We start from the raw sequence: 23,166 nt of genomic DNA, 5'->3' as shown, positions 1-23,166 counted from the left end.
TTGGTTGGAAATCCTTGCTCATTTGCTGATCACATGCACAGTGAGATGGAGGGAGTGACTACTAACATTGAATTTAAGGCAGATATAATATACTAGTTATCTATTTTCCACAAAAAATGACAGCCTGGGTTCACACTGATGCGGTGTGGAATTCATAGCTGTTTCTGTGCAAATTCTGCACCACATCACAATTGCACCCCATTCATATGAACCGCTGCGGGTGTGTATGTTAAGTTAACAACACCCTGAAATCGGTCTGCAAAACGCGGTGCGATGTGCAGAATTGGATCACATACGATCTGATTCTAGTGCGGATCAAAAATAGTGTCCTTCACCTTTCTTGTGTGAATGCTGTGCGAAAATGTATGGCTCAAATCACACGGTACAGAATTCGCATGTGATTTACACAGGAATGTGGTGCGTTTCTTGTGTGAATCACATTCGGTACACCGCACCGCACAAGTATGAACCTAGGCTCATAGATGCAACATTCATAATTACCTGAATGTGTCTCAATATCAGCCTTTGCCATTCCTTGCACAGACGCACTTAGGATGGAGGAGGAGGGCCAGAGCTCTGAACCAATCAAGTCTGTTGAATGCACATGTAAGGACAAGGAAGATGCTGACAGGAGGAAGATCAGCTCCTTAACTGTCCAATCACAGGCTGGGGAACAGGGAGGTGACTTAGGTGCATTAACTGCAGCAGAGAAACTGACATGTCACCAAGCTAGCTCTCCAGCAGAGCTGTGTACATTTTGGGAATGTAATGTCAGAAATACAAACTATTTGGCAGGAAAAATAGCTGTATATGTATTTCCATGGTCATCTGTTTGCCTGAAGATCATTTTTACCATTTTGTTGTTAGTGCATACCTTTGACAAGAAACAAAAGTGCAACGGTTGATCTTCAGTGGGTGGCTACTTTGCCAAGAAGATGTACCTGTAGATCAGTATAATTACCAGGTTTTACCTGTATAAGGATTCTGGAAAGTAAATGTCTCAGAGACACTGACAATAAAAATGCTGTCGTTTTCTATGCTACCCATGTCCATGCTCTGTGTATTCAATACCTGGTTCATGTATTTACAGAGAAAGACACAGAAAGTTGATGTTTGGGCCATACAGTAGGAAAAATAATTATTTGATCCCCTGCAGATTTTCCAAGTTTGCCCACTTAAAAAGAAATGAAGGGTTTATATTTTTTATCATAAGTGTATTTTAAATGCTAGAGACAGAATATCAACCAAAAAAACACATGATACAAATGTTATAAATTGAGTTGCTGGTCAGTGAGTAAAATAAGTATTTGATCCCCAAGCAAAACATGACTTAGTACTTGGTGGAGAAACCCTTGTTGGCAAGCACAGAGGTAAGACATTTCTTATAGTTGGTTACCAGGTTTGCACATCTCAGGAGGAATTTTGGTCCACTCTTCTTTACAGAACTTCTCTAAATCCTTAAGGTTTCTTGGCTATCGCTTGGCAACTCAAAGTTTCAGCTCCCTCCATCAATTTTATATAGGAGTAAGGGCTGGAGACTGGGCTAGGCCACTCCATGACCTTAATGTATTTCTTCTTGAGCCACTCCTTTGTTGCCTTGGCGGTATGTTTTGGGTCATTGTCATGCTGGAAGACCATCCACAACCCATCTTCAGTGTGCTGGCTGAGGGAAGAAGGTTCTTATCCAATATTTTACGATAAATGGCCTTCTCCATTAGCCCCTCAATGCAGCAAAGTCAGTCTGTATCTTTAGCAGAGACACAGACCCAAAGCATTATGTTTCCACCTCCGTGCTTAACTGTAGGGATGGTGTTCTTAGGGTCATAGTCAGCATTTTTCTTCCTCCAAACACGATGAGTCAAGTTAATGACAAAGAGCTCAATTTTGGTCTCATCTGACCACAGCACTTTCTCCTAATCCTTACCTGAATCATTTAGATGTTCATTGGCAAACTCTAGACAGGCTTGTACATGTGCCTTCTTGAGGAGGGGGACCTTGTGGGTGCTGCAGGATTTCAATCTATGGTGGCGTATTGTGGTACCAATGATTTGTTAGGCGACTGTGGTCCCAACTGCCTTGAGATCCTTCACAAGTTCCTCCCATGTAGTTCTGGGCTGATCCCTCACTTTTCTCATGATCATCCTTACCCCATGAGGTGAAATTTTGCATGGAGTTCAGACCGAGGGCAACTGTTATTTTGGATTTTGTTCCATTTTGCGAATAATCGCTACAACAAGGTGTCTTCTTCTCACCAAGCTTCTTGCTGATGGTCTTGTAGGCCAGTCCAGCCTTGTGCAGGTCTATACTCGTGTCCATGATGTCCTTTGACAGCTCCTTGATCTTTGACCCATGGTGGTGATGTATGAATGGAAGAAAGCTATGGACAGGTGTCTTTTATACACATAACGAGTTGCTGTTAGGAGCACCTTCTTAAATTGACAGGACTAATCTCTGTACCACATGAGCACATAGCCAGTCTGTGGGAGCCGGAACTATTGTGGGTTGGTAGGGGATCAAATATTTATTTTACCCACTGAACTGCAACTCAATTTATAACATTTATATCATGTTTCTTCTGGATGTTTGGTTGATATTCTATCATCTAAAATACACCTATGATAAAAATTATAGACCCTTCATTTCTTTGTTGGTGGGCAAACTTACAAAATCTGCAGGGGATCAAATAATTATCTTCCCCACTGTTGCTGCCATAGTCTTTCATTTTTCTGTAGTAAGAAAAAAAAAAAAAAAAAAAAAATATATATATATATATATATATATATATATATATATATTCTTGAATGATTGCTATAGGCACTCACTTTATTCTTTCACTAAAGAAAAAACAGCACAACCCTTCAAAATGGGACACAATAAACCTACAGTATACCTGGACTGGCCACACTTCACCTCTGTCTGGTCACATTTGCACACATCAAGCTTCTCTTTACTATGACCCAATTCTGGCAGAATTCAAATTGTAAGGCCTCTGAGCACTCTACCATACTGTGGTAACTACTTAAATCTTTCAGTATCTTTACAAGTCTGAGCAAATACATTCCTGATATGTCACAGAAGACAGAAATGATATATAATTTTTTTTTCTACAAACTCTACCTTTTATCATTAAAAAGCCGCCTTTGAACTTCAGTCAAGGGACTTTGCCTAGGCTGAAATGATGTCATCAGTCTGCTGCAGGCAGGTGGAAACTTGTTCTCTGTATTATCTCTCCAGTGATCAGACTGTAACATTGTTAAAAGGAAAAGTACTCACCTCCATGCTGCTGCAACATCAGTGTAACACTGCAGCTGTCCCACATGGGTTCCAAGAACTGAGCGATCAATTAACAGCTGAGTAATCAGTTCTTGGTCTGTTTGCAACTGAGAACAGCAACTATCAGCCACTGCTGTCCATTCTGCTCCTCTAGCATCCAGGCTGGTGAGGGGACAGGTGCAGCTGGCTCCAGCTCTCAGCTGTGCCCCAAAAGGCAGAGCCAGCTGACAATAAGGCAGATGAGTGGATCCCGACAATATTATCAGGATCCTTACTGTATTTGGCACAACTCTGGGTCACTAGAGAACAAAAGGAAATGTACTCCTGTGACCCAAAGTAGAAGTATGAAAAAATTAGCAATACTTCTCTTAATCTGAAGAAGAGAGGCTGCAGCAGGGGTTGCTCTGTGTCAGATATTTGAGAACACAGTCAAGAACTGCACAGACAAGGATTTATATGAGCCAGCATCTTAGTCCAGCATGTAGATGCCAATTGTGGATAGTGACTAAACAAAGATGGGGCTATACTTCTGGAGAGAAAAGCACCTAAAAGCATTATGAGAGGTATCACTGCAATCTCTGTGAGAGGTAATACCTGTAAGTGTTACACTTACATGTTACTAAACATGTACTGAAAGCTGAAAGAGGAGCTCCAGTCGTTTCTGTAAAAATGAAAAGTCAGCAGCTACAAAAACTTTAGCTGTTGACTTTTAATAAACAGACACTTACCTGTCTCCGGATCCAGCGTTGCGCTCACCTCATGGGGGCATCTTAACTGCTTGCGGCTTCACAGCTGGTTGCCCATTGCGCATGCGTGAGCTGCACTAAGCACTGTGATTGCTCCCGCAGTGTTTACTGAAAGTCCATTCTGGGCAGCCTATCATTGCACAGTGAAAGAACAGCAACCATCTCAGGACTTTGAAATGTTGTGCCAGACCGGGCTTTCGTTAAAAACATCCACAAGGTCAAGCAAAAATACTGGACTACCGAAAAAGGGGAGAAACAGCATACAAAGAGTGATCTAGTCATGCAGTTAAGTATAGTGAAGCATATGTATTGGAGAGTCAAAGCATCCTCTCAACAAAGAATGGCCCAATATAGAATGTTAAATTTTACAGGCCAGAATTTAACAGTCTTCCTAAACTTCAAGGAAAAGGGACATTCTTTCAAGGAAGAGAGGTGCACATTTTGGATAGAGAGGACAACTAGTTTGCAAGAGACTATATACATCAAACAACCATGCCTGAACACGTGTGGCCTAGAGACGCTATGATACATTACAAAACAAGTCTAGTTGAATGAGACCAACTACTACTAGCTACACCATGACCTGGATAAAGAGGTCTTCAGAGACAGAGCAGTAGCATACAGATGAATCATCCCTTTGCATTCCTCCTGTCAGCATGGTCACTGTCAGTCCACATGCACTGCAACACACTTTGCTGGCTCTTAATGCAGACCCTCCCATGTCTATAGTTTTACTTCTACTGTGTAGGGAGTTACAACAGATTGAAACTAAGTCAGCTTCAGGTACTTTTAAGAAACAGCATTAACAAAAAATAGATGCTTGGTCCACTTTAAAATTAGTTTTGAACCATGTTTAATAGATGAGGGAGGGCAATTCTCTAGATTACCAACAGTCCTAAAGTGCAAGATGCCAAATTTGGAGATTTATCTTTAGATTTTAGGTTTAGTTAGTGATACTCTACGGCATGAATAAGTGACTTTGGGTTTCTCTGTAAAGCACTGTGTAATATGTTAGCCCCACATAAATAAGAATTATAAATTGCCTGGTGACAATTCATTCCATGCTTCTAGCCTGTTGGACTTCAGAGCATGCTGAGATGCGAACATGACGCCGTGCACTGGCATGAAATTAATGATTCTCAAGCCACCTACATTTTCAAAGCTTGTATTGAACTGTCGTACAGCAAGCGGCAGGTTGCCTTAGGGGCCTAAAGTGAAGATAAGCACACTACAATAACACAAGAAGGGTTGCAATGTGATTCGACCTTTGTTTTCAGCAGCAGAGGGTTTTACTGGCAAGTATATAAAGCCATGATACTGTAAAGGAATACTACTGTATATCCGTATATAAAGCCTATAAACCTGCAAGTGTTAGCTGTTGCTACGCATGCAGTAATCTTGCACTGGCAAAATAGAAATAGAGTGCCTTCAAGCCGTCTGACAGCTCAGAACGATGCCTCCTGTCACTGTGATTTGCAGAAATAAGCCAACATGTAATTACAACAGTTCCTTCCTCTTAGTAAAAGACAGTCATTCAGACAATCCATATGTTGCCTAACCCTAGTTCAGTTTTCAGAAGCTGAAGTGGCTGGTATACTTTAACCTCCACATACAAAACTTATTCTAGTAAGGTAAATGTTTTTATAGAGGCACATCCAGACCGCCAAACATTTATATAGCTCCAGCGTCCCAAGTTCTTTTTGTATCTAAACCAACCCTATATTGTACCTCTAGCCCAAGAAGAAAATAAATCTTTCAGCAAAAAAAAAAAACATATTTATAGGGCCCTCCACCTATTACTCCACCATGTAACAATTACATATACACATTTGGGAGAATGTTAAAAAAGTTCAAACCTTTGCCTGCAGATTCTACATATGATATAGAAGCAGATCCCAACCAAAAACTAAACAGCTCTGCTCCTATGATCCAAAAGTAGCTTACATTACTACACGTATGTCATAATGATGGAATGGTGGGAATTGGCACAAGCACAGTATGACTTCAGTCATTTTCAAGCAGACAAAAACTTACTGAATGCTTTCTTTAAAAAGCTTCAACGTAAATAAGTATATTTTTTTCAGGTTACTACTGTGGTAGCCACCTATAGTAAGCACAGCAACCCACAGCAGCCAATTGGCAATTATTTTCATTGACCTAATTAGTCTAATCTGAAAGGTGACATGACAGATGAAAACTGTATTGGCTACTATAGGTAACTTACACCATTGTTGCTTTTAATTCTATCTTATAAAATAGTGGCATACTGTACATTAAAAAAGTTACTTTAAAATATTAACAATCACAGGTACCTATTTCTACATCTCTAAACCTGGATGAGGAAAGTATATTTCCCAGCACAAACATGACAGCACACTCTTGGGTAAGCTCTGCCTCCTCTTACCCCACAGTTCTCTGGACATTCAGCAAGAATAAATAATGATAGGGCCCCCACTTCCATTCATACTGGATATACGGCTCATTTCGCATTACTTACCTTATGCAATGGCCCCACAGGTTTCCTCTCTGCTGGATGACCAGTTCCCCAAAGTCACTTTGCCTAACTAGTCGTTTGATTTCCCTCTCATTGCCGTTATTGCATACAATGTAGGACCAGGGGTCCTGTACTGTAAATGATGACACTGAAAGTCAAACCACATTCTGAGCCAGGAGACGAAAAGACCGATGAGTCAGCTGCCACAGAATGAGGTGTAAGGTATTTATCTTACTTACAATCCCTAACGCTAAAGGTGCATCACACAATGTGTCTTTCGGGGAGGATGCATCATTTACTTTTTGAACATGAAGTATGATCGGCTGACCTGCCTAAAAAAATGCTAGCTGCCTGGCTGTCACATTGACTCTGAGTTACTACACCAGAGCAAGTATTCCACATAGGACTTTCCTAATCTAAATACTAGTTCTGAGTCAGAGACACAAAAAGTACTGCAGCCAAAGAGTCAGCAGGACAGCCAGGCAGATAGCATATTTATAAGGAGATCAATAATTGTAGCCTCCATGTTCTTCTCTGGAACTGAATACTATAAGGAACAGCAGGAATTGTCAGCAGAATTCCTTGCTCTGATTACTGCATGCACAATGAGCTGTGTGCTGAAGAGTATTGCTCACTAGTGTTCCACTTTTAAAACATTCTGGTAAGATCCTGAAATGTTTGCAGTCACCCATGTTCTTACAATCTTTTATGCTGCCTTGATGCCATTTATGCCCCTTACAAAAACCTCTACTGACGGAAATATGGAGACTGCCATTACTGACCTTTTTCTGAAAATGCAAACTGCCTGGCTGCCCCTGTATTTAATAGTTTATGACATAGTGAATTGTAATAAGCAAAGAGTCTGTAAAGTCAAGGAGCCGTCAGAAATCCTGACCTGCATACTTGTCAGTGAATCAGAAGTATTGGTTTAGCACAATGGCCATACAACTAGTCTTTTCAGAAGGAGAGGTAAACACTTTTTGTACAATTTTCTTAATGTTAACCCAACGTGAAAAAAATATTAACGATTTCCATTGCTAGTCTTCTTGTGAAAATACTAGATGCCTGGCTATTATGCTACACACTACCCATGAGTATTGACCTCTAAGGTCCCCCACAGCTCTCAGTGGTTTCTCCTGATGACCTCCATGTCACTGCTGTCTCCAGTATTGATGTAAAGGTCAGTGTAAAGAAACAGCGAGAACTGCAGGAGACCCAGGATATTAACACTTCTAAAGCTGTTGGTTTGCCAGTAGACTTTGGGAGACCGTATCTCCCAATCGGAACAGAGCTTAGTGGTGCAGGCAACAGGAAAATAAAGTATTCTTTCTTTTCTTTACAGGTACATGCTTGCCTGATACAGAGTTGCTGTAAATAAGGGTCTGCTTCAGATATCCACTAGGTGGCGTGTTTTGTATTTAATCTTTGCCTTTGGCTATTGAGTTTTACAGCACAGCAAGCCAGCTTCTCAAATGTACATTTATAAATGCAGATGAAATGTCTGTAGGGCTCGGAACAGTTCTTGATGATGGGAAATTGTCTTGGGTGTACAGACACTCCAGAAACTCCAGCTCACATATAAAAATCATGAAGTAACTGATCTAGTGTGAAAATAACCTGCATTCCAGATCTGACACATGCATTCCATTCACAGCCCTGGAGAAGCAAACTCAAGTGACTAACAAAGTATGGAGCATTTTACCTTTTTTCATCTGGCTCTGACAAGCAGTCCAGCCCGCTAAGATTCTGGTCCATTCAACGTAATTCCATCCAGAACCAATCAGAAGAGACCAAGGCGGGCTCCGCCCCCAGCTGCCCGATGTTCATGGGACACCGCCGTGTTCACATGGAGGCAGGTTCTACGCCTTCCCTGGACAGACCATCCCCTCCTCACTCAGAGGGGGACATAGAGATAGGGCCTCGTTTCCTAAGGGGCCCCCTGAAAGACAAAAGCAGAAAAAAAATGATGATTTCCATGCATCAATCTGCAGTTATGAACTATAACTATAAATATATACAGAACAAAGCGGATTATAATGTATAGTTTATGCTTATTATCACTTAATTTTCCATGCTGTGATCAGGCTTAGCGGAAGGCTCAGCAAATTTGGGTGCTGGGCCTTATTAAATCAATCATATCACGAAAGTACTTTTTTTTTTTCTTCAACTTTCTCCAGCTGACCCCAATGAAAGTCTCATATCAGAGGTCTATGAAAGTCAGAAAGTAAGTCTTATGTTTCTGACCTTAAGGTGCCTGAGCTGATCATGATGCAGATGTGATATAAAAAGAAGCTCTAAAATCAATTTCAAAGTAACACAATGACTTATAGAGGAACAGCTCTGCCGTCAGTCACTGATGATCCCGATTACAGGTAAGGAGATTTCAGGGAATGCTTCTTGAATACAAATTACCCTCTACAAAAGGATATTGGGTACTGCTGTTATTACATGTCAGACTTGTAAAATGTAGGAGGCTTGACTAAATTCTTCCTACCTGTACTTAATACTCAGCTCAAGTCATTCCTATGAGCTTAACATATTAACCAGACAACCAGCCCTGCACTGGTAAGGGGAAGGAGAATTCACTGGTGGGTGTTCTGGTGCAGCAAAAGGTTGGGTTTTTGCTTTGAACGTGCAGGGATGGGAATTCACTTTCAGGCCTGTCATGTAAAAATGACATTACTTCATAAGTCCCTTCTACTTTAATCTTCCCTGAGAAAAAGCGATTAGGGGGAAATATGATAACCTTTTAAAAATACATAAATGGTCCAAAGTAAACTTGGTTTACTTAAAAGTTTAACTAAAGGTAAAACTTTTTTCTTTCGTTTTGGATAGATTAGAGAGGGATTAGGACACCTGTCAGCTTTTATTGTTGTATGTAACCCACATTTATCCCTTCTATTTGTCCTGTTTACCATGATTACCAAGAGTGAAAGAAAATACTGAATTTTGGGCTGCCACCAGAACAGGAACAGAAAGGATATCTTCTAATGGGACGTTAGTTCTGGTGACCCAGGTGACAACCAAGGATTCCCTCACTTCTTTGGAGGCATTTCCTCCTATTCTCATTTTGGCTGTGGGCTAGAAAGTGAAGGGAAATCTCTGCAATTGGCCACAGATGGTTAAAAAAACAAAATGACAGGGGTTAAAATCCCTCCCTTACTCTATAAAAGAAAAAAAAAAAAAAAGCTATGAAAATGTGGTCTTCTGCAGGAACTAGCTGTAGCCAACACAGTAGTTTGCACAAATAGAGCTGGATGTGTTTCTAAATACACATAACTGGCTATTAATCCTAAACTATCTCATCTAATAAAAGTTGTGCACTCCAATTTTTTACGGTTACTGGGGGATTCTGCCTCCAGGCTTGACTTTAGGATCCCACCTCCAGCACACAGAAAGGCCTTTCCCTAGAGAGATCCCATCTCTAGCACGCAGACAGACCTTTCCCCGCTAACAGTCAACCTCCAGCACACAAAGTTCTTTCTCCAGTGAGATCCAACCTCCAGCACACAGATAGGCCTTTCCCCAGTGAGATCCCACCTCAAGCAAGCAGACAGGCCTTTCCCCGGTGACAGCCAACTTCCAGCACAGAGATAGGCCTTTTCCCAGTGAGATCCAACCTCCAGCACAGAGATAGGCCTTTCCCCAGTGAGATCCCACCTGCGGCACACAGACAGGACTTTCCCCTTGTATATGCTCTGTGCAATAGTTTTGCACAGAGCAACTCTGATTATCTTCTTTTAGGGTCCCCTGCTGGTGGTCCTGGCTCCTCCCCCCTGCTGAGCGCCCCCAATAGCAAGCTGCCTGCTATGGTGGCACTCAAGCAGACTTGCTCCCAAGCCATGCTCTGTGGGTCCATTTACACATGGAGTGTGCCCCCCCTGCTCTCTCCTCATTGGCTCACTGGCTTGGACTGACAGCAGTGGGAGCCAATGAGGAGAGGGAAACTCGAGAGAGCTGCCACTTTTATGCAAATCGCTGGATCGAGATGGGGCTCGGGTAAGTATAAGGGGGGAGCTGCACCTAGAAGTTTTTTTATCTTCATGCATAGAATGCATGAAGGTAAAAAACCTTAAGCCTTTAGAACCACATACGATGTTTCACTTTGCAAAGGAAATTGCAGTGTGCACACACGCTGATCTTTTCCCTGTATCCAGCACACACTTCCTGTACTGCTATTCATGCCAGAATTTAGATGGCCCCTACAGTACACAGGGCTCTTCAGACAGTTTAAACACCAATAGAGCATGCACATAATCTAGGTTGCAACTTGGCCAGTATTTTACAGTCCAAGCCATTAAAATGGGGCTTGTTACCAAAATAGAAAAGAGCTCATAAGGTTGATATTTTTTCCCAAAAAAAGTGGCAATCTAAACTTTAAACCTTCAGTGACCTGCCTGCAGTCTATGTACAATCACTCTTCAGTAATCATCCCTCCACAGAATAAGCATTAACCTCTCAGGGTGACTTTGCCTTCCTCCAGATCAGTTGTAGGTTTAGGGTTCTGAGGATGCAATGTTTTTAAGTTATTTAGTTGAGCCTTTTAGTTGAACTCAGTGGACATTTTCTTTCAGTTTAACTAGGTAACTTCTGGCATTACTTGCACACACTCGCAAGAACAGCTCTGAGTGACAAGAACCCGCCAGTCATTGCTAGATGTCATATCAGGTGGTTTTCATTCCGGTTTAGATTTGGTTGAACTGGATGACTTATATATTTTTCTATTTCGATGGTTTTTATTAAATTTTTTAAACAGTATAAACAGAGGCAATAAAACACGCCCACGTAGGGGCTATCAATTGCACAGATAAACAAAATGTAAAATAAAAAAAAAAGGGAAAAACAATGCTCTAATGCCAACAGGGCAAAAGGTACGCCCACGCAGGGGCTATCAATGGCACATAAGTTACAAAACATTAATGTAACTGATTATAACAACTAAATGCAGCTGTCCAGTCACACCAAAAACAGAGAGAGAGAGAAAAAAGAAAATAGAAAAGAAAAAAAAAAGGGGGGGGGGCAAAGAGCAGGGATTCAAGAGCGCCAATACCGAACGCCATTGCATCCCCAGACTAGCCGGGGGGAGTGAGGGAAGGGCATATTGCAACCACGGCTCCCATATTTTCAAAAATTTACGTTGGGAGTCGTTGCGGATACTCGACATCTGTTCGTTGAGCATCATAGTGGTCATACGATCCCGCACCCCCTGAAGAGGGACAAACGGACTCCTCCAGGCCTGAGCAATTGTTCTAGTGGCGGATAAAAACAGATAGGAAGCCAACTTCTGCTGGTGAGCCAAGAGGCCCGGTATGGGGCAATGAAGCAAGGCATACCGAGCATCCCGGTGTATGGAGAGATGGAACAAGGTGAAAAGGAGGCCAAATACACGAGACCAAAAATGAAACAGTCTCAGGCATGACCACCAGATATGTAATACATCACCACGATGACCACAACCCCGAAAACATTGATCACTACAGGCAGGGTTAGCCCGGGCCAACCGAGCCGGAACCCAGTACCAACGAAACAATACCTTATAGGCTGCCTCCAGTGTGGTCGTATTAAATGAGCATTTAGCTACGAGTGACCAGGCCTTATTCCAGTCCTCCGGATCCACAGCCACTCCCAGGTCGCGCTCCCACTGAACAACATATGAAAGAGAAGTATGCGACGAGCGTCTGTTCAGAGCTGCATAAAGAAGGGATATAAGGCCCGGAGCGCCCGGACGCTGTTGGCAGAGCTGTTCAAAGGCAGATTTCTGGAACAGGAACGCAGAAGTACCCCGCAGCGAGAGCAGCCAGTGTCGCAATTGAAAATATCAAAAAAATTCAGCTGGGGGGATATTCCGGGATTCCCGAAGAGAGTCCCAGGTGGGAAAGGACCGAAAAATCAAAAAGTGTCGCACCTGCAAAAAACCATTAGTCACCCACCAAAACGCCCCTGGGTGATCCAAACCCGGCGGGAAAATAGGGTTGTTAATAATTGGGAGCAAAGGCAGAAAAGGTGACATCAGACCACCAAAGTAACGTACCGAGTCCCAAACTTGTAGACCATGAAGTAACATCGGACTCAGTGCCATAGGGCGCAGGGCAGGGGGAAGCCATAGAAGCGTCGACAGTGCGATAGGGGCACAATTAGGTAGTTCCAACAGGACCCAGAGGGGGGCGTCGGAAGAGGCGTGCAACATAGACAGCGGGGCAATCTGGCTCGCTTGATAATACTTAGTCACATTAGGCACCCCAAGACCACCCTGAAGTCTATGGGCAAAAAGCGTACTTTTGGATACTCTGGGGTGCTTATCAGCCCAGATAAAACGCATTAACTTCGCCTGAAGCAACCGAAGAAAATGAGGGGGAACCCGCACCGGGAGTGTGCGAAAATAATACAACAATTTCGGCAAGATGGTCATTTTCACCGAATTAACCCGTCCTATTCAAGACAGGTGCGGAAATTGCCAAGAATGCATAAGAGAGGATAGAGAGCTAAGCAATGGATAATAATTTGCAGAGGAAGCCCATTTGTAAGGGAAGTGGGATTGTAGGCGCGAAACCAAATCTGAAGCCAAAGTAATATTGAGGGCGACAGTCTTATCCAAGTTGATACGGAGACCCGAAATCAAAGAGAAGCGCTCAAGAACCTGTTGCAAATTAGGAAGCGTCGTCAGGGGGTTAGTAAGAGTCAGGAGGGCATCATCCGCAAAAAGGTTCAGTTTGAATTCCTGTCCCGTGTAAGGAACCCCCGATACATTGCAATCGGTCCGAAGCGCCAAAGCCAGCGGCTCAAGCGCCAGGACAAAGAGCGCTGGGGATAGGGGGCAACCCTGTCTCGTCCCGACTTATATATTTTTAACCTTAATACATATGAAACTATAAAACGTGGAAAACCATTTTAATTTTAATGGTGGTCATGGGTAACACTTCCACTGTGTTCTTCCTTTAGTTTTCAAACACCAGTTCTTGCAATCTTTACCAGCGACTTAAAGTGTTAGATCACCTTAACCAAAAAAACTGCCTATGCAGGTAAAATTGACTCATGCCCTTGCTGTAGGTATAGGCCATTTATGTACCTCCTAAAGCCTAGCCAAAAAAGAACAGGATGATGCCATCTCTGGGACTTGTCTTGTTGCTAGGACATTAAGACAATCCCAGCCAATTCAAAATCCTCTTACATGCTCTCTCTTTTCCCTGTTGCATTAGATCTGAGCTCAGTGATGAGATAGTGGACCACAAATGTGTGGGGGTTTCAGAGTTTCCTCCTGTAATGGTTGGGGTGAGCTGTAATAGCTGGGAGTGTCTAAGTAACAAGGCAGGACGGGATGTTGCCTCCTCAGAGTTTTTTGGTCAGCCTTCAGGAGGTACATAAATGGCATACACCTATAGCAAGGACATTACTCAACTTTAGGCAAAGCTACACAGCTGCACATACCTCATCTTTAATATGTAGTTCAGTTTTGGGCACCAATTCACAAAAAGAACATTGGGGAACTGGAGAAGGGTAACCGAACTGATAAGAGGCATGGAGGAGCTCAGCTATGAGGAAAGATTAGAGGAACTGAATTTATTCTCTCTTGAGGAGATTAAGGGGGGATATGATCAACATGTATAAATACATCAGTGGTTCATACAGTGAACTTGGTGTAGAGATATTCACCCTGAGGTCATCACAGAGGACAAGGGGGCACTCTTTACATCTGAAGAAAAATTAATTTAATCTCCAAACATGGAAAGGTTTCTTCACAGTGAGAGCTGTGAAAATGTAGAATAGACTCCCTCAAGAGTTGGTTCTGGCCAGCTCAGTGGCTTGCTTTAAGAAAGGCCTGGATTCTTTCTTAGATACACAGAATATAACTGGATACTAACATTTATACGTAAAGTTGATCCAGGGAATATCCGATTGCCTCTCGGGGGATCAGGAAGGATTTTTTTCCCTGCAGGAGCAAATTGGATCATGCTTTGCTGGTTTTTTTTGCCTTCCTCTGGATCAACTGTGGGTGTAGGATTATAATTTTTTTTTTTTTTAATGGTTGAACTGGATGGACTTTTGTCTTTTTTTTCATCCAGACTAACTATGTAATATTTTAAGTTTGTTTTTATCTATAGGCATCCCTTATCTGCATGGGAAGTTTTTGGAAAAGGTGAACTAACCTTTTAAATCTCTGCATCACTATACAGTGCTGACTGAATACCAGTCATTTTATTTGCATAGAACGCAAAGTTAAATAAACTTTGGTGGGACATGAAGACTTTACATTGCCTGTAGTAACCAAAATTCAGCTGATATCCCAGTGCATGTCAGAAAATGCAAGCCCGCACCTAACTGGTTGTTAAGGGCAACACTAGTGTTATTTAATTGATCCACTAATAAGCCTTATTATGAGAGTATACAGGACCACTGCCTCCTAATCACCTCCTTGTTAAAGCTCTTTAATGGGAAGGCAAAATAGAAGACTCAGTCTAATTAAGCTCTGTATGGGGTGCAACACTAAAGAGTCTTTAGAAAGATATTTTAGGTACAAAGAAACGGATTCATTTTAGGGAATAAAATGTGGATGAAAATCTCTTGCAAAGGAATTTTTTTACTCCACCTTCAGAAATGTCTTTCTAAATCTGCTGAAAATCAATTGCAGGTATAGAAGCGGTTTTGTAGAAACTAGTAAGACATAAAATTGCAAAAACAACAAAAATGTGCATTAATCAGGTACAGACAAGAATACCCAGTATTAGGATTTCAGAACACCAAGAGAACAAGCAATGAGAAAGATCATACACACATACAAAACAAGACTATAGGGTTACTAAAACTGGAGTGTGCAAAATTTGGTGCAGCTTTGCATAGAAATCAATCAGCTTCCTTTTGTCAAAGCCTAATTGAACAAGTGTAGATGCTGATTCTCTAACATGCACAGCTGCACCAGATTTTGCACTTTCCAGTTTTAGTAAATCAACCCCTGTGGGGTAGGCACTCTGGAAAAAAGCCATTTCTATCAACATAACTACATCTAACTACATAAATTTAAGCTGACCACACACAGAAAGAACTTTGTTCCAAAAAAATGTGTTTTTGGAATTTTTATTTACTTTTCTAATAGTTAATGGGGTCAAATTAGTGATCATAGTGATGAGAAAAATCAAAGGTACAGTGTAGAAAATGTTTCTCGAACTAACGAAATTTTAACCTGGAATGTGGCTTTCATTCTGAAAATTCCATTAATCCCAAAATCAAACGTTAAAAGCAAAGAAAAATTGAGAATGACTTTTGAACGAAATTCATCAAGTCTCTGATGGCATTATCAAATGTACTGATGAGATTTTTTGTACGAATGTTCAAACTAAAATCTATGGCAAGCATCAGGCCAACAGCCTAGTTCAGGATTGATATTAAAGAGTAATAGAAGAGCAGAAACACTTGGTAAAAAAATTCTTCTTCAGGCCCCCTTTCAAAAACAGACAGAAGCCTGAAGGCCTAGGCATTTAGTCATGTGATCTCCGTTGAAGGGGATGGTCAGAGTTTAGATTAGCTGATATTCATTAGCAAACAGATCATGTGACCAAAAGCGTAGGCTTTTGTTCATGTGACCAACACTGAAATGAGCCTAGAGCAGCATTTTCCCTAGGAAAGGTTTATTTTTTATTCATATTACTCTACTTTTCAAGACAAGAAAATATTTTTTTTATTTTTTTACAGCACAGATACAGCCTACAATTACAGAGACACGTATTGTAACTAAAAAACACCTGTTTCTGGATTTCTGGCCTTCATCAGTAGTGTGTAGAACACATAGCTGTATGCAGCAGTAAGACTGCCTAGACTTTAACAATACAGCTAAGCACGGATCACTCTTGTCAGTTGGTGCTCAGGCAATACACCAGCTCACACTTGACATTTTCACAAAGTAACGTGGGCATTCAATAATGCACCATAGATCTGATTAAAATTCCTTGGCAAAAGAATAAAAGCTAACACTTATCTCTATATATATCTATAAAGAGGCAGCAATGTAGCCATAGGCTTTTTCGGCAGGTATCCGATGTATGCTACATTCATGGCTGACATTTGCCAAGCAGCATTTTATCAAGATCACACAAGAGCCAAATCAGCAATCAAATATAAATATAATGGATAAATTCCCAATTCACATTAAAGCAGTGGAGGTATCTCAAGCTCAGTGACTGATAGCTGAGTAGTTTAGGCAACAGAGTGGTGTTCACATGCAAACACATCACTAAACACAGTGTAAATGCATGTGTGGCACATGAAAAATGTGATCCATTGTCTTTGAAAGCAGGAGTTCATGTCAGTGCAGTTTGCTTGCTACTGTAGCTTGTGTATACAAACTGTGCACTGCGGTAATGTGCAACACTCCAGTGCATAATAACTGTAGTGGGCAATGCACCCACGTTGCAGCAGTGTGATGTGCTGCAGACAATCCAGCCTTACAATCACTGCGGGCATTCACCAGCAAGAGGGTGATAGGTTACGCAAAACCCTTCGGCAGCTTCGTTTTCCACTACTATGCCTTTTAGGGAGGGCGAGTCCTTCTCCTGCACCAAATCCCAATGCTTCTCCATCATTGGCCCTCATTTAGATCTAATGCACAGATACACAGTTGTGCTCAAAAGCTTGCACACCCTGGCAGAAATCGCAAAATGAAAATATTGAAAATATGAATGATCATGCCCAAAAACTATTTTACTTAAGCAGGGCTTGACAAATTTCCTTTGAATCTAGGGGTCAGCTACAAAAATTAGGATCCAGTTTTTTTTCTTTATAGCATAGCGTGGGTTGTCAGCACCAAGAGAAAGGCAGCTTTTGGGTGACAAGGCCCATAGCTTCACGCAATGTGATTTGTTGTGCGACATTCACACAAAACCACACCACGTTTTAGGTGCCATTGAAAAAAATGGCACCTGAACCTACATTTTACAATCACAGTGATGCTGCCGCAATCCAAAAACGCACAGGTGTGAATGGAGCTGCTCTGGTTCACATATATGCAATTTCCAAACTCACAGATTCACATGACAGGCTAGATATTATGTGTTCCTATTGAGGTGGTTCACACAGATGTGATCCACATGCATTGTGTTTTGTGTGCCACTATGAAAAGGGTTCTCGGCAAGTTTTAGCAGTGCGTTCCAGACTCTCAAGTGATAGAGTAGAGTGGCATGTGGAGATAAGTGTTCACAAAGGATTGCTATTGACAGGAGTTTTTGCACTGAATTCAAAGGGAGGTAATCCTGCACTGAAGTCAATGGGAGGCGTTTTTGCACTGAAGTCAATGGGAGGGGATTTGCATTGAGGTCAATGGAACGCAATTTTGCCCTGACAGGATGCCATTTCTAGTTGCCATGGCATTTGCCAAACTCTGTACTTATGGAGAGTGATCATATGAAGCCATTTATGAATACATCGTTGCTTGGCTCTTTTTTAAATCCTAAAGATAACAGACAGGTTTGAAAAGACGTTTACATACCCTGGAATGGTTGGCCTTGGTACAGACACACAAATTGAAACACACAGGGTAAAATGGCAATTAAAGGTTAATTTCCCACATCTTTGTTTTTTTTTTTAATTTCAGTTATTGTCTGTGTATAAACAGTCAATGCGTTTTTTAGCTCTCACATGGATGCACTGAGCCATAGGGAACAGAAAGGAACAGTCAAAAGACTTGCGTAACAAGGTAGTGGAATTTTATAAAAAGATATCAAAAGCCTTGAATATGCCAGTCAGTAACATTCAGTCACTTATTAGCCAAAGTCAGGTAGACAAAGAAAGGTTGTAGCCACAATTGCCAGAATTATTCGGAATACAAAGAAAAACCCACAGGTAACCTCAGGAGAAATAAATTCTGATCTGGAAAAAGACAAGTGTCATTTCAAGGAGCGCAAAACCACAATATTTAAACAAAAATGAGCTGCATGGTCGATTTGCCAACAACCAGCCTTTACTGCACCAATGCCACAAAAAATCCCAGTTACAATATGTCCGTCAACACCTTGACACACCTCACATCTTCTGGTACACTGTAATCTGGAGTGACGAGATCAAAATAGAGCTTTATGGTCACGCTATGTTTGGAGAGGGGTAAACAAGGTCTATAGCAACAAGAATACCATCCCCACTGTGAAGCATGGTGGTGGCTCAGTGATGTTGCCCATGGGATGCTTTTGGACTTTCCAGCACAGCAACGACTCCATGCCAAGGCCAAGTTGACCCAGTCTCCTGACCGTATTATCATCGAGTCACTTTGGGGAGATCTCAAACATGCAAAACGACCAAAGAATCTGCATTTTGCCAAGGCGAATGGGCAGCTATACCTGGCTGTATGCACAAAGCCTTACACTTTAATACCAGGCAGCAGCCTTGTTTGTGTACATTCATAAACACTAAAATAAATAATAAAAAAAACCCAGCAATGTAACCCTCAAATTTTTGTTTTTATTTTTTATTCAACAACCGTGCCGTGTATATTCCAGGGGATACTTCTGATGGGTTCATGGGTACTTCTGCTTCTTAGCTGCCATAGACATTTTATGCTGCGGGCGGTCCTGTCAGCACCACCTGGCTTGAGGTAAGTCAATTTCAAAACTAAGAAGCTGGGTGAAAAATTGTTGACCAAAGAGTGCCTGCATCCAATCAGATGCCATCTCTGTTCAGGTATTCTGACAGCAGCAGGTTCTGGCTGTCAGAAAATAATAGTCAGCAGGGAAGATTCTTTCATTCACACTAGCTTGGATGGAGAAATATATACATGATGCAAGTTCATCATTACTGACTTTTATATACAAATAGTGTCTCCCAATAATAAATGTACCTATACCAAAGAGTATTTGAGTAAACCCTGACTTTCAAAAAGGAATATAACAAAGTTGCAAAACACTCAACTAGAAAAATTTTCTTTTTTTCTTTAATTAATTTAACAGGAATCTTAATTATTCTTTTTAAATAATTTAACACGTTTATAATTTTCATAGCCAAAAGAAGAAATCCTCTATAATTGCTTGAGGCTGTTCATTGACAAGTATGCCCTCCTCGGAACCCCCACCAACAAGCTATTTCAAAGTGACTATGTCACTTTCTCAAAGTTTATTTTGCCAGAGGATTATGCTCCAGTGAAGCGATGTTCAGAAGAGAGGGCAGAAAGAGAATTACCTGTAGATATTCCTATGCTTTTTTTGCAGGTATGGCATTTTTTAATAAAGCAAACAGGGTTGCTTTCAAAGGAACAAAGAATAGTTTTGGGAAAGCCTTATTTTATTCTGCTTTTTTTAAGTTCATATGTTTTCAAACTGATGTTTTATAGATGACGTTTTATTATCACCTGGCACCTGAGTGGTGTTTACAGGGTCACTCACAAGTTGAATTTTGGCCAATTCATGCTTTCTATGAGGGACTTAAAGTGGTTGTAAAGGCAGAAGGTTTTTCACCTTACTGCATTCTATGCAGCAAGGTAAAAATCTTTTGCATGAAGCTTCCCCCTCGCAGCCCCCTCTAAATACATACCTGAGCCCAATCTCAATTCAGGGATGTGCATAAGTGCCAAAGTTGTCTCGGCTCTCGCTCCTCATGGTCTCAGATACAGCTGTGGGAGTCAATAGTAATTAGAGCCAGTGTTGAGGAGCGTATTTTATGGACACACAGTGCAGGGCTTGGGCACGAGCACAGATGAGGTTGGACGGGGGTACAGTCCAGAGAGTCGGGGGACCCCAGAAGAGAAGGATCTGGGCTGCTCTGTAAAAAGACCATTGCACAGAGCAGGTAAGTATAACATGTTTATTATTTTAAGAAAAAAACAAGCAAAACCTTTAATATCATTTTAAAACATGGAACTGAGCCGTCAGATATGGGATGAATAACTGCTGATAAGGCATTCAGTTCAGTTAGCACAATTTATCAGGGTAAACACCAAGTGGGACACTGCTACTGTATGGGGAAGGGAGGAAAGGATGGGAGGGTTGGTCTGAAGAGCAAAAGTTTCAGTAAGTATTTAACCTCTTGGTGTCGGCCGCATGAAAATGTGCGGCTTCCCGGCATCTGGGCCTTGACGCCAAGCGGCCGCACATTTGCGTGCAATTAAGGAAAACATATGTGCTGAGAGCGCACGCCCTGCGTGCTCCAAGCACCCATGTCCGGTACTCATAGAAAGGTCCCGATCTCCTCTATCGATCGGGACCTTTCCTGATCATGTGACCACCGTGACGGTGTGTCACGGAGGTCACATGACCCTAAACCCTGCCCCCGGCTTCTGAAACCCTTAAAGCGCCGGCACCAAGGGGTTAAACAAAACGTAAGCAATTTTCTTCAGCTTTAATCTGACAGTGCAATATATTCAACCCTGCATATAAATGTTAATGAGAGTGCTGGCTGAAGCTTTAAGCTATTAGGCTGAAGCAGACTTAGGCCTGTTTCAGCTTGTATAAGTGTGAACGGCAAGCTTTTACAAAGCATTTGCAAAGCTTTCAGCAAGCTTTTTTGAAGACTTTAACCACTTGCCTTCCGTAAGATTTACCCCCTTCCTGACCAGGCCATTTTTTGTTATTTGGCACTGCGCTTTTTCAACTGGTAATTGCGCGGTCATGCAATGCGGTACCAAAACTAAATTTGTGTCCTTTTTTCACACAAATAGAGCTTTCTTTTGGTGGTATTTGATCACCACTGGGTTTTTTTTATTTTTTGTGATATGAAGGAAAAAATACATAAAATTTAGAAGAAAAAAAAGATATTTTCTACTTTCGGTTACAAAAAATATCCAATAAATTCAGTCATAAATTTAGGTCAAAATGTATTCTGTAACTGCAGGCATCATCCCAATATAACCACTCAAAGTCCAGCAATGTACCAGTATGTTGCTGGTTCTTGTGGGAATATATGTACAGCAGAGAACATGCGCATAAGATGAATTGGGTCTGTGGACCAATATGACCGCAACTCATTCTTTTGTAATGCCCATGTTGAGGGTTAGGCCCAAAAACATTTTAAATTCAGAAATCGTGCTAGGTTTCCATTCAAATTGTCTGGCCAGAGCTGAATTTGGGTAAATGGCGATGTATTGTTATGCGTATAAATTGCTTTGTCCTACAATCAATTGATACAAATTTTTCGTGAAAAATCAGTGGAGGGGCTAAAAGCTAGTGCTGGCAGTGAATGGGGCCAATCCTGCTAACACTGCGTTTTTGGGGACACTATACAAAGGAGGCACTAGTATAGTTCTGTTTATGATCAATATATTGATCCGTACAAATACTATACTAGTAATGGCGGTGATCAGCGACCTATAGCATAAGTGTGATAGTGTGTGGGCAATCTAACGCTAGCTGACCCTGGCAGGGAGGGGAGCTTACAAACCCTGATGTTATCTGATGTCCCTAGTGGCAGTAATACAGTAATCAGTGAAAAGTTCTATATACTAACAGTGTACTAATGGCACTGGCTGGGTGACGGGGTGATCAAAGGGTTAAAAGGGACGATCAAAGGGTTAAATGTGCCATTTAATGTGTTCATGTAAAATGTAGTGCCGTGTTCTCTCTTCTCTCCCTGGACTGACAGGGTGGCAGTGGGGGACGCAAGCGTGTTCACAATCCAAAATAAAAAGCGACATAAGGTTATGTTGCTTTGCCCAGAGCCGCTGCACATCCGCACAATGCGGGCAGGCAGCTGGCAAGTGGTAAAGAAAGAAAAAAAAGGAAAAAAAAAAGCCTTATTTTTTTTTTAAAATTCTCAATACGGTATTTTTATTTTATTTTTAATATGATTTTTTTTACCATAGTAACATTGTACTATTTTGGGGAGGTGATCAGGGATTTTTTTTTTTTTTTACACTTCGCATTGCATAGCAATGACGATCATTGCTTTGAACTATCATGAATGAGTTAAGTTCATGAGAGTTCAATATAATAGTGATCTGTGATTGGCTAGAGCTGGTCACATGGTACTGGGTGCTGTGATTGGCCCCATGTATCATTTGAGAGCTGTGAGCCAATCACAGCTCACCAGGAAGAGAAGCAGAGCTATTATGAATCAGATTGATTCATAACTGCTTTGCTAACAATGTGATCGCCGGGTCCCGTTCACCGGGATCTTCATTCCGCTGTGTCCCTTGGACACAGCATCCCCGTGTTAGTAAAGCCAGAGTGACGTACCCGTACATCGCTCTGCCAGTAGCTGCAGCCCGTCCGCAGTACATTGGCTGGCAGCAAGCGATTATTGTACCCTTCAGCTCCAGTTTGTAAATGCTGAATACTAATCCTAATGGGAGTGCTGACTTCCCCTTTAAACAAGCTGCTAGCAGGCTTTAGCACTACTAGAAGCTTCCCCTATCTTTGTGAGTAAGCCAGGAGTAGTGAAATGCATCAAGGAAGGCGGGTTTTGGGTTGGAGACATCACTACACTGATTTTTTTTTTTTACAAACGGTTTTTATTAAGAGATAGACTACAAAAACCGCACCATACAGTGAGGTAGAATCAACAGCATAAAACAAGATACATAAAAATTAAAGAGAAATACAAAGCACATTCATAAATAGAAAATAGTAAAAATAAAATCAAGTACATGAATGAGGTAGTCAATAATATCGACAAAACAATCACAAGCTCATTAATAGGTATGATGTAAAATAATCTGATAGATCATCGCTCAAATAATAGGTGTCGATG

At 41.5% G+C, this 23,166-nt stretch overlaps 1 protein-coding gene across 2 annotated transcripts in view; it reads right to left on the bottom strand.

Moving 5' to 3' along the window:
* The window catches only part of THRA (thyroid hormone receptor alpha), a 283,605-nt gene that overhangs the window by 119,226 nt on the left and 141,213 nt on the right, over positions 1–23,166 (bottom strand). For both annotated transcript variants that reach the window (XM_089674381.1, XM_089674382.1), the window contains exon 3: positions 8,216–8,452. In XM_089674381.1, coding sequence (XP_089530507.1) covers positions 8,216–8,268 — 53 coding nt within the window. In that variant the 5' untranslated portion in view covers positions 8,269–8,452. The remainder of the gene's footprint in view (positions 1–8,215; positions 8,453–23,166) is intronic.

This window comes from Staurois parvus, unplaced genomic scaffold (assembly GCF_062004578.1).
Source record: "Staurois parvus isolate SC_StPar_1 unplaced genomic scaffold, SC_StPar_1.0 ptg000151l, whole genome shotgun sequence".
Lineage (NCBI taxonomy): Eukaryota > Metazoa > Chordata > Amphibia > Anura > Ranidae > Staurois > Staurois parvus.
Note: the sequence above shows the minus strand (reverse complement) of the source record. Positions and strands in the feature narration are given on the sequence as shown.